Source organism: Serinus canaria, chromosome 11 (genome assembly GCF_022539315.1).
Source record: "Serinus canaria isolate serCan28SL12 chromosome 11, serCan2020, whole genome shotgun sequence".
NCBI classification, from domain to species: Eukaryota; Metazoa; Chordata; class Aves; order Passeriformes; family Fringillidae; genus Serinus; species Serinus canaria.
Window position 1 is genome coordinate 13,975,212 of NC_066325.1, and position 12,351 is coordinate 13,987,562.

The 12,351-nt window shown below is 49.2% G+C and overlaps 1 protein-coding gene across 3 annotated transcripts; it reads right to left on the minus strand.

Moving 5' to 3' along the window:
• Positions 1-64: 64 nt before the first annotated feature.
• E2F4 (E2F transcription factor 4) lies at positions 65-12,312 on the minus strand. Of its 3 annotated transcripts, XM_050979127.1 has the most exons (11): positions 12,128-12,312; positions 10,203-10,312; positions 9,562-9,725; positions 9,030-9,071; positions 6,395-6,456; positions 5,958-6,243; positions 5,387-5,551; positions 4,222-4,269; positions 3,272-3,375; positions 2,644-2,688; positions 2,193-2,322 (listed from the first exon to the last, which is right to left on the minus strand). In XM_050979127.1, exons 1-9 carry the CDS (start codon positions 12,302-12,304, stop codon positions 3,275-3,277), a joined length of 1,155 nt encoding a protein of 384 aa, XP_050835084.1. In that variant the 5' UTR covers positions 12,305-12,312; the 3' UTR covers positions 2,193-2,322; positions 2,644-2,688; positions 3,272-3,274. The 3 variants fall into 3 exon arrangements, with proteins under 3 accessions (XP_050835081.1, XP_050835083.1, XP_050835084.1); XM_050979124.1 differs by lacking the exon at positions 3,272-3,375 and having other exon boundaries at positions 65-2,322; XM_050979126.1 differs by lacking the exons at positions 3,272-3,375; positions 4,222-4,269 and having other exon boundaries at positions 65-2,322.
• Positions 12,313-12,351: the final 39 nt, after the last annotated feature.

The following is a 12,351-nucleotide window of genomic DNA, read 5'->3' on the forward strand; positions in this document are numbered from 1 at the left end:
GGCCTCCTGCCGGGAAAGGAACCCCGTCCCTTGGGCTAGGGCAGAGAGGAGGCACAGGCTGGGGCAAGGTGAGAAACTCTGGAAAGTTTTTGTTTATTCACGTCAGAGAACACTCTGTACAAATATGACAGGCAATTTTCTTCCCTTGCAAAAAAAAAAAAAAAGTATAAAAATAATCTTTATATATGAATCAAAAGTTCATTTGCAACTGTAAATTCTTCTCTAGGTATCCTTTTCGGGAGGTCGTCTAACTGGTGGTGGACATGAACACTGGGAAGGAGGGCAAGGGCCAGGCAGTACATCAAGAGCTCGAGCTACACCAAAGCCACGGAGCCTTGTCAACAGGCAGGACCAAGGGATTCCGGGCAGCTTCCATGTGGGGAGGGGAAGGTTCAGGGACAGGCGGCATGCACGCTGAAGTTCACCCCCCAGAGGGGTCTCACACCTCAGCTGTCTTGCCTGCAGCAGCTGCCAAACTCGTGTCCCCACTGCTCCTCCTGAGTTCTTCATGCTTTCCCCAAAGAGGCTGCCAGTGCTTTGTTACTGCAGAAATGAACAGTCCTTGTAGAGGAATCCCATGCAGAATGAGAGGGCTTGAGGAGCCACTCCAGGGACACAGGTCCCAAGCATATGCTCTTCTCACCTCTGCAGGCTCTTGATACTTTACATCACTTAGTGCTGGTGCTGCAGCTGGTGGTGTGGGTCACAGGCAGTGAGCAGCTATGCAGAGAAATTAAACATCAGCTGTTTAAATGGACGGCTGGAAGCTCCCTGTCTGCAGCAGCCAGCCATGGCCTGGCCTGGCTCTCTGTTCAGCAGTTTGCAGAGCAGGAAAGGCAGGACAGCTGCTTCCACTGTGGTGGCAGGAAGATGTGCAAAACTAAAGACACTCACAGGACCTGACCAAAACCCAAAGTTGGGGCTTGCAAAATACAATACAAATTCCATCAGGACATTTTTACTCCAACCAAACTGCACAAGGTCACAGCCTGGTAGCAGCCGATGATCCTAAAGAAGCCAAGAGCAGACCTTCCGTTACAAAGCAATGAAGAAAATGTTGAGGAAAACCGATGCAGAGAAGGCATCGCAGTAGGTAAAGACCTGCCACAGGATCAGGAACTGGGAGTGTGGGTATGGGCACTAAGGGAGCAAATTCAAATATACAGAAAACCTGATCCTGAGAGAAAAAGGGGTAAAAAAGCTCACTATTTTGACAACACCTACCTAACCTGTCACAGCAAAATACTACTGAATTGTAACTGCTTGGTCGCCTTTCAGACAGTTGCAAGTTCAAGTGCAATGGTTGGAAAAATTTGCTATTTGCAAATATGAGCAGGCTCTGATGTCCCTGGAGTACCTTACAGGAACCAGCTGAAGCAGTCTTATCCTTTGATACATCTCTTCAGTCAGGCAAAACCAAAAATTAAAACCAAAACCATACTGGCACCTCTGCTTTAGCCTTGTTGAAACAGCACAGCTGCTGGACAAGGAGCTGGAGCCCCTGGGGTTGTGCATCAGAAGGCTGGTGAAAGCAGATCTAACATTCCTGCTGATGCACCAACAGGGAAAGGCTCAGTGCTCCTGGGTCCTACAAGGAGCACTCAGCTCCTGAATCCCACTTGGAGGCACAGCTGGCTAAAAAAAAAGTGCTTTTTGTAAAACATACTAGCTTGGTCTGAAGTCACTGAAAGAAATAGACACTTTGGTGCCATTTTTTTCTCCTCTTGATGCCTTTTGGAAATAAAACTACCCCAATCCAAACCACTAACACAAAGAAATCTAACAACCTCTGGGCTTGTTAACTGACCATGGTATTGGGGCTCCTTGTAGCAGCTGGTACTTAGGAGGTGCAAAGTGCCTCTGGGAGTGCAGGAAAAACCAAGGCATGCAGATTGGAGGAAGCTCAGAGAGGCACGTGGGCAAATTCTGCAGGTGAACTGGGAACACTCAAAACACAGACCCTTTGAGAGGGGAGAGATGCGGGGGGAAAGCTGCATGTGCATCGTGCACGTGCACCAGAGGAAGAAGCAAACTACAGGGAGGCTCCCAGCCTGCAAGTCCACATCTCTTGGTTCTGAGTCCATTTGAGAGCATCTCTGAATTACTCGGCCATCGAGCTCTAGCACAAAAGGAATCCAAAAATAGACACTTTCCAAAGAGTTACAAAACAGTCCGTGTTTGCAGGGCTCACAGCCGCACTGAGAAGTCAGAGGTTGAGGACAGGCACATCAAAGAGGTCACAGACACCTTCACTCTCATCCAGGTTGTAGATGTAGTCGTGATCTCCAGGTGGAGGGGAGAGGCGGAGCAAGGGGGCAAACACTGAGGAAAGAGAAGCCCAGGGTTGGTTACTAAACTCAGCATTCCCACCCCAGCTGAGAGCTGCCAATGGCACTGAGCAGCATAGCCACCTCGCAGGAACAGGCTTTGAGGTAGCCTCAGTCAGCCTCACAGAACTGAACAGACTCCTGGGTCTCATTCCTCTCTCAGGGACTGGCAGGACAGCAAGAAGTGAGTCTGTGTCCAGAGCCCAGAAAAGATGAGGGCGAGTCTGCAGTCACAAGGCTGCCAGCTGGGTAAAGTCACACAGCATGGTCTTCCTCCCGGGAAGGCCACACCATGACAGGTGACTCTGAGACTCACCTTCAGATGACATCAGCTCTTCCAGCAGCTCAGAGTTCACACATTCTGGGGAAGAGACAAGCATGGTAGCAAAACAGTCTGCTCTCCTGGTCTGCTCCTGAGTAGTTCCCCACTTTCCCCACCCTTGTTATCCCTTCTCTGGTAAGGCACAGTATGTGCAGCAGTGAAAGGAAGCTTGTGCTTAAAAGAGATAAAACCATGTAGTAAAAGTAATTCCAGCTAAAAACACTATGAGAGAACTCCAGCTCCTGTGGCTTAGATTGCACAGCCTTAAAGCAGCTGCCAGTGCCAGGGCAACGTTACTGGGATCACACAGAGGATGAGAGGCTGCATGGAGTGTGCTGCAAGGACCGTTCCGCTGAGCTCTGCTGTGCTGCTCTCTTCCAGTCCTGTGGTGCCTCTGTAGCTGTTGACTCTTTTGTCCTTTGCTCCTGGATTTTTTTAATCTTCCCAATCCAAACTGTGAAGAATACTCCATAAAACCACATACTTTACCACAGACAGTAAACATCTCCTTTACAATAGTGTCCACATAGTGACACTGTGGAGTTACTTTGGGGAAGTTAGATCTTCTACATGGCTGGGGCTTTGCAGCAGTTTATATCTCACATTGTGAACTCAAACTTACTCTTCAGATGTACTTAGACATCATCAAGACTTCATCCACTATCTGCAGCAGAGGTGCTGGGCAAGGAGGAAGGATGTTCTCCAGGCTGACTGTGGAGCCCAGGGCTAAGAGCACACAAATTGGAGACTCACATATGTCTGTGTTTGGGTCTGTGGGGATTTTTACCCAAAGGCAGCACATTCACAAAGCATCTGCTAGAGCATGGAACTAAGGACAGCTGTTGTACATCTCCTGTGACCACCACTGAAGTGCTTGGGTGTACTTGGCCCTGCCTTGCTGTGGAGCTACAAAGTATTTGGCCAATAGTGAAGAGAAATAAATGTATTGATAAAGTTTCCCAGTTTAGGTTTATGTCAGACCAAATTCCTTCACCTTTTCTGCCCTTAACCCAGAGTCTGTCCCACTATTAGGCAGCAACCCACAGATATTCCTTGGACAGAGTCAGAATCCAAACACAAGTAACAGCACTTCCCTCCCCTACTGCTCCAAAATTACCAGCTCCTCCACCACCACCACTGAGAAGTATTTTGAAGAGAGAACACTATCTCCCCAGATTATTTGCTTGGATTGGCCTTAGGCAGCTAAAGCTGAAACAAGACTTAGCAGGGATTTTTCTTTTCCATACTGCTGACAAGCTGAAGGAGGAGCATGAAAAGGCTGAACATGGATTAGTGTCGGCATGGGGACAGGAAAGCCCTTGCTTGGTGCACTGCAGGCAAGATCTAACAGAGGTTGCTGGAAACATGGAGACAGAAAAATACATACAGAAACCAGTAATTTTAAAAGTGCCTAACTACTCTTTAGTAGAGGGCCAGCAGCCACCAATGACCACAAGCACCTTACAAAACAACATCCACAAAATAATCCAAAAGGGAGTGAATCAAACAAATTGTCCCTTTTCTGTGGATAGATGGGCAGAGAAAAAAGCTGTGGTCAGGGAATGAACGTACCTCTCATTGGATCAAACATCTCTGACAGCTCTTTGGGAAGTTCCAGTACTGCAAATACAACAAACCAGATGGTTTGGATCATGACATGAAGAGTCTGAAATGCTTTACAGCAGAATCACCCACAAACCTACTGTGCTCCTTACACACCCAAATCATCCAGAAATTCTGTTCCCACACTCCATGTCAGATATTTCTGCTGCAATAACAAGCAACAAAACACTTGAGCTCCACTACTTTAAAATAAATTTGTAGGAGCCCTGGGACATGAACATATTATCACAGTCAGCAGCTGTGTCTGTAAACCTCACCCAGTACACTGCCTTGATTACCTTGTGTAGGATAGGGACATGCCTTTGGAGAGGCACAGTGATAAGATATATGCACATCCAAGGCCTAATTCCACAACCAAGATGACTCCACAGCTCATGCTGCTCTGAAACACGCCAGCAGCAGAAGTGAAAAAAGCACTGGGTGAGCTGTGTTTGAATAAGATTTCTTCTAACCATAACCTAACCTCAAGTGTTTCTGCAGGGAAGTTGGGCTTCAAAACATTCCAGCAGTGTGGCTTACCTAGAGGATGCTTTTTCTCTCCTTGGGCCAGCCTGCCATTTCCTGGCATAAAGCTCCAGAGTTCCTTTTTTAAAGCACATCAGGAGCTCCCCAAATATATACTGCAGGGGTCACTAAGAACACAAGATCACTAAAGACAGAAGAAGAACTCCTGAGCAAAGGAGGAAAAGGGAAACAAGAGCTCTCCTAATACAGAAAACTCCCCAAGTTACAAAGGCACTCTCAGTGGTGGCTGAAAATTCTATAGCTTCATGCAGTCTCAAAAATAGGACCTTACTCTACAGAAAGGATTGAAAGGGAATAACCCTACATGTAACAGCAGAGATGTGTGTCATGAGGGTGTCCCTTGCAGATTTTCTAGTACTGATGTCACAGAAAGCAGCAGGACACTAGACAAGACACAGTCACCTTGTCACCATGTTTCCTGGCAGCCTCACAGGGCACTGCCTACTCATCCTTTGCAGACTCTGGCTGACAGCAAAGGCAGAATGGAGTTCAGCTCCTTCCTCCAGGCCCAGCAGCCTTTCCCTCACTCCTAGCAGCCAATCCCTCAGCAGGATTTTGGAGCAACACATGAAACAAGCAGCATACTCACCTCCTGTGGGGTCGGGCTTGATGGGCTCAAAGGAGGTAGAGGTACTGGGCAGGACAGAGCTGCTGTCCAGCGAGGCTGAGGACTGCAGCAGCTGCGTGTCCAATGCCGCTGGCTGGCCCTCGAAGTCACCGCTGCCCTTGGACTCTGCCACCGGGACATCGCACTCTGGGAACAGCCACAGACACACCCAGCAATGTCATCTCCCACCAGCCCAAAGGCAGCTGCAGCACAGACTGAGTCCTCGCTGGCAGTGCTGGCCAGGCAGCTGCACTGAGAGAAGCTTTCCTGCTTTCCTCGAGGTCCATATTTGGATATATTTCCTGCTGATCAATGAACCTGCAGGACCAGCTTCTCCCCTACAGGTTGGCACTACTCACTGAAGCCAAGTGCCTGATCTCCCTGAGCACAGCCAGTCCCACTAACCAAGGCCAAAGGAAGGGCAGCAGCAAAGGCAGCGATGCCCCTCTGCCAGGAGCTCTCAATTCTGCACATCCGGCAGTGCCAGCCCCAAGGAATGTACCTTGCTCTACCAGCCACCAGCCCGTTTCTGCCTCCTGTAGCTCCCTCTTACCTGTGCCTGCATTTTTCTGTGTGGGAGGCCCACGGTCCTGAGTGCTGGTGGGTGTTGGTGTGGAGGGCTGGGTGCTGCTGGGAACAGAGGCCTCCTGGAAGTGGGTGAGTGGTGGGATTTGCGGTTTCGAGGGTGCAGCTGCCTGGCACTGAATGAGGTCTTCAGGGGGAGGGACAGGGAGTACGACAGGAGGAGAGCTCCAAGTATCTTTGTTTACTAGGAGAACATCAATGGGACCACTTGTGCTCTTCAGGTGGATCTGGTATTTCTTCTGTCCATTTAGGCCCTGAAAAAAATCAAAAGCAAAACATAGACTTACATTAAAAACCATTTTCAAATAGCACATCAATTTTTCTCAGGCAAAACATGCATGTACACACACACACACACACACACACACAGAGCCTCTGCACTCTGCCCATGAATTCATCACTCACCTCAGGGACAGGAACCTCCAAACGTGTGCCTGATGGGGCTCGAATCACAAGGAGGGTGTCTCCTGTGAAAACAGAAGCAGTCAGGGCTCCTGGGCATAAGCTGTTGTGATGTTAATTAAGCACTGATGAAGAGCCCCACCTCAATGCCCCCCTCTCCCGGCAATCCTCCATGGAAGGAAGACATCTACACCCTAAGCACATAATACAGTTCCTAATGCCTTGCAAGAACTAGCTTAAATTCACTCTCGAGAACATCTGAATCCTAAGGGAAGTATCCTTCATTCTGCTGTCACAAGCTTTTAGATGTGAATTAGAAACAAGAGAGCTGCTCTGCCAGCAGAGAGATGGGGCTGAACCAGGCTCAGAGCCAGGCTGCCAACCTCAGGCTGGTGTCCCAACACCTGAAACCAACCTCCCCAGTCTCTACTGGCCAGAGATGCCTTAGTTGTACTGGATTCTCCACAGAGCCCAGCACATATGGGGCTGGAAGCCAGGCTGACAGCATCCTTCCTTTCCAAGTTCTGCAGCTCCATAAGACCTGCACACTGATAACAGTCATAGGCAAGCAGCTCCCAGCCCATATCTGGGTTTAGAGAAATATGAACAGAGAAATACCAGAGCTGTGCATATCTGACATATTTAGATCAAGCAGCTTGCAGCTTTCACTTTGAATGTTTAAGCTTTAGTGTGGTTAATATTCACAATTCCCCAGTATTCTGATTAAGCTTCATGTGGTAATTAACACAGAAGATCCCCAGAGTGTTATGAGAGAGTGGACAGCAGAAAAATATATCCCTTAACTTCAGGCTGGCAATCAAAAGTCAGATCAGCAAAAGGTAAAGGGTTTAAAAACAATATTTGTCAATTGGATGGGACTTGTTTAACAAACCTACACTTAAGAAAAATGTAGAAGACATTTAAAATGCATAATAAAGCTCAAAGACACCAGCTCAAACTGTAAAACCTGTTAAGTTTCAAAGACAGGTGCTGGGTTTGTATCTCCTTTGATAAATATGTCCCAAATACTTGTACAAAACAGCACCCAGTAGGTTTCCACTTCCTTTTTGAATCTGCAAGTGCAAAATGCATCAGAGCAACAGATGCAGAAATTAGGTTTCCCAGTCACTAAAAACTGACATTTTCTTACTTCTCTTCTTTCTTTTTTAATTAATCTCTATTTGACAAGAGTCCAAGAGTGGAAATCTTGGAGCAAGCAAGTTCAATAGCAGTCAATTAGAGAAACCAAGAGCTGAAATTCAGCCTGCACCACAGTTCAAGAAACACAAGAGGTTTAACCAAAGAACATCTGTAAGGCTCAGGTGTTCAGGAGAGGAAAAAGAATCATGTAAGGCATATTCATACAGAAAAACTGGACAGGCAATGGAAAACGATGGATGAAAGCCTCCATTCTAGAGGGAACTGACACCTACCCTCAGTAAGATCTAATCTCTGAATGTTTTGGTGAGATCTGACCTCAAACACAAAGAGGTTTACAAAAACCAGGTGCAATGAAATGCAAAACACTCAACCAGCCAAGCAAGGAGCTGTCTGCTGGTCTCCAGTAAACTCTTCCAGACTGTTACGAGTGATCTGGCCCCCAGCACTGTCAAACTGAAAACACAATCCCTGCCCCCAAAAGTGCAGCTTCAACCAGAAGAAAGAGCAAAGCCAAGGGGGTGGTGATGCAGCCGTTACACTGGCAGGAACTTGGTGAACAAGGAAAGCACAAAGGCAGCAACAGCAAACAGAGGAGCTGATGAAGTGCAGGGTGAGAAAAGTGCTTGGAGGAGATGAGGAGAGCCAGACACAGGTGAGATTATGCATGGCTGGAGGCAGCCAGGATAAACAGCTTCAATCTCTGCAGCGGCTAAGCAGAAGCAGGTTGCCAGGTCAGACACCCACTGAAGCAGAAAGGGGCTGCAGCTCCACTCCACTACAGCTGGGAAGAGCAGTTTATGTACTGAGGCTGCCCCTCTGCCTGCTGGCCACCAGGCATTTACATCTGTCATTAGAACTGGCAGCAAAAGAAACAAAGACTCCTGTGGGTTTTCTTCACTTTTGCCCAGAGACAGAACATAGGACTTCTGATACAGGCCCCCCCAGCTTTAGGAATGAAGGGAGTGAGAGCAGAGAAAGTGGTGCATTCCCATCTGTCCTCTGCTGTCTCCTTCCTGCATTCTTGTTGGCAGGGGAAATGATGTAGCTGAGGGACCACCTTTAATACTATTTTCCTGCTTACATCATGGTTTCTGCTGTGAAATAAAATTTGTTTCCTGTCATTAGAACTCTGCCTACCCAAGCCCTTAAAATTAAGGGCTTCTAACATAACACACATACACCCAGCTGTGAAACCCAGCAAGAAGACTTCCTTAGGAGCAGCACCTCTATTCCTTTAAGCACAAGTAAAAGATATGGCCTGTCCCCTCTAATGGAGACAATAAAGCTGCAACTCAGTGGTACACAAACCCAGGACAGCATCAGAGCTGACATTACATTTCACTTGATGCTGTTGGCCAGCCCCCAGTCTGCTGCCCACTCTTCCTTGGAGAAAGGAGAGCAGCTGGGACAGACTGACAGGCCTGCAGCATGACATCTTTACAATGGAGCACCTCATTGGAAAAGAGCATTTCCTCACCTGTGAAGCACTTGCAGATATCTTCATGTGTCACATATGCTAATGTTCCCAAGGTTAAGGAGAAAGGCTGCAGCTTCCTGCACAGACAGAGAGCTCAAAGGGCACCTAGTGCTTCCTTTCTGAGCACAAGGAACACCACTCCCAGAAGGCTCTCCATGCCACACTCTGAAGTGGTCTGCAGGTGAGGTCTGCAGGCTCCATGCCTGTCAGAGCTGACATCCTGAGATAGTTAAGCCACAAGAGCTGGTCTTCACTCAAGAAAGTGGCACCTGTGACTCAGAAAGAAGCCCTTTTCTCACTGTGGTAAACATTATTGTGTTTTTTACTTCCAAAAGCCAGAAGAGAAGCTGGATGCAGAGAACAGCGGCTCTCCAGGCTGTTACCCTAATTTCAAACCAAAGTGCTGCCTTTTGACCCCTTTCAGTGCAGCTTCTCCAGCAGCAACAGGTCAGCACCCACCCAGCCCTCAGGTCTCTACTTCCCAGCCCAGCAAGTGAACATGGAGACAGAGCCATCAGTTCACACAAAGGATATCGACTGTTCTGCATGTCTTCTGTGACATTTTTGATGCTCTGCTGAACCCACATCTTCTGCTGCTCCAGCTCCTGTTCCCGCTGCTCCAAGTCCTCAATGTCTGCCTTCAGCTCAATCAGTTTGTGAGCTATTTCACGTGTGTTGCAGCCAGGACCCACCCCCCTGGGTAAAGCAAAAATGTGTGAGATACATCAGCCTCTGGAGGCCCCCAGACCAACCCCAACTTCTCTGCCAGCCTCTTATTCCCACCTGTGTCAAACATCAATGCCAGATTGCCTGGAAAGCCATGTCTGTTCCCAGATCAGATCCCCACCTCCCAGCACAGCAATGTTTGGTACATCATTTTATTTCCCACAGTCTAGCAGGACGCTTCCCCACCTCCAGTGTCATGACAGGCATCATTTCTAGACCAAGGCAGTGCAAATATTTGATTTGTACCAAAATAACACCTTTGCTGTAAGAGAGACACCATATGTACTTCAGCTTTCCTCACTGTGCCATCAGCACAGCCCAGCTGGGGGAGGCATGAGCATGGGCCACTGAGGAACCTCCCTCTGCACAGGGCATTTTAATCCCACTGTCACTTAAACCTGCACTAGAAGGGACCTGTGAATGATTTAGACCATCTCTGCCACTCACTTCCACTGGATACTGTTCTTGGACTTCTTCTCGATCAACCCGATGCCTTCCAAGACATTTGTGATGTCGTAGATCCGTCGCTTCTGTCGCACAGCCAAGGTATCTGCAGCCTGAAAAAGGTTAAGACACTTAATTCCAAACTTTCAGTCATGTTTAGCTCCTTCCTGCCTGGCAGATTAACTCCTGGCCAAGTACTTTGCTCCCCATTTCATACCTCTCCTGTTTCAGCGTTTCAAGTTACAAAGCCATGTTCTTGATCTCATATGACCATGAGAAGTCACTCATTTTTCTCTTTTTCTTACCCCACAGCCTCCCCACTAAACACAAACCAAATTCCAGCACTCCTGCTCGCAGTGGATCCAAAAATCACCATTCTCCAGTAGCAAAGCAGAGCTAGAAAACAGTAGTTAAGCAGCCTAAAAATTCAGTGCTCCCTTGGGGTAGAGCTGGAGATGGGAAGGGGAATGCTGAGAGCCCTCTGTGCAACACTTCAGTGAAATCAACATTCACAAGGTCTTCTCTAAAGCTGATCTGATGCCACTTGACAAAGAATCAATATCTTTTCAAGAGATTCCTCTGTTTGAATGACATGACTCCAGGTGGAGAGGAACCATGAGCAAGCCTGGGGCTTCCCTGCCTTGCTCACACGACCCTTTTCCCCTCAGGTTTCAGGACTCGAGGAATGGCACTGTTTCCACTACCACATGGCAACCTAGCACCAGCAGGAGTTAATGTGTGCACAGCCAGGACAAACCACATCAGTGGCAGTGCAGACAGAGCAGGTCAGCACAGGAACCATGTCCCTGTCACCACCAGTGAGGGGCCAGGACTTTAGAGACCCTACACCACACAACTAAATAAATCACACTGACCAACATGAATTCCCTTAATGGAGACATTTGAAGCACAAAGATATTGTCAAATCCAAAGAGAAAACAATTTGGCAAAGGCATGGAGACAGGAAACTCTTCCAGCCCTGCATTATTGGGGCTTTCTGGCACTTGTCTGTCTCACACATGTGCCCACTTAAGAGATGATTATATAAACCACAGCAAAGGAACTTCCCCTACAGGAAAGGCCAGAGACTAAGTACTATACATTGCACAGTGTTACTTCCTCTAGGTGAAGATCTTAAAAATACAGAAGCAAGATGCATTCACACAGCACTTCTCCACTGCCTAGAGGCATGGGGGACAACCTCTGGCAGGTGACTCTGACCACACTCCCCCTCCTGGTGTCTGCCAGGAGGGTTAAGTGTTGTTCAGACAGTTTGTATAGGTAGATGTGCCTGTAGGTGTCTGAGGCTTTAGACTTTGCCAGTCATCAAGTACAGGGCAGGAACACAGAGGAGAACAAGGTGGTCAAACAGTTCTGCAACTGAAGCACACAAACACCTGCAATGTATGGCAAGGTCCTGGGGACAGAACAGTGCCCGGGACATCCCGATGGGGTGGGGAGAAGGGCTGGGAAGGAGGAGCAGGAGGGGGTGTGAGGGCGGCCAATGCAGAGCCCTCTGTGCACGGCTGGCAGCTCTGCCGCACCCCAGGAACCCCACTTTCCGTGCACCTAGAAATGGCAGGAAAAGCCCTCCAGGATCATCGATTCCAGCCACTAAACCCCACCACTGAACCATGTCCCTAAGCAGCACATCCACAAACCTTTGACCAGGGACAGGACTCCACCGCTGCCCTGGGCAGCCCATTCTACCAGTGCCTCACCATTCTTGCCGTGAAGAAATTTTTCCTGGAATCCAATCTAAACCACCTGCTGCACCGGGCGCTGCCATGTCCCCGTTCTCCCCCTCCAAACCTGCTCCAGCCGTCGGAGCACCGGTCCCGCCGGAGCCCCGCTCTCCCGGCGGCCGCTCCCTCCGAGCCCACCCCCGGGCCGGCGGAGCCCTCGCCCCCCGCCGGTTGCCCCCGCACCAGCTTGAGGTCGAGCACGCCGTCCTTGGCCTCCTGCAGCAGCGACACGAACTTGGTGGTCAGCAGCCCCAGGCTCTTCTCGTGCCGGCTGGGCGCGCCCGCAGCCCCGCTGCCACCCCCGGGGGGCTGCGCCCCGCACTCCGCCATCTGCCCGCCGCCGGCTCCGGGGCCGCGCATCCGCTTCCGGGCCGCGGGGCTCCCCGGGAACCTCCGGGGCGGGGACG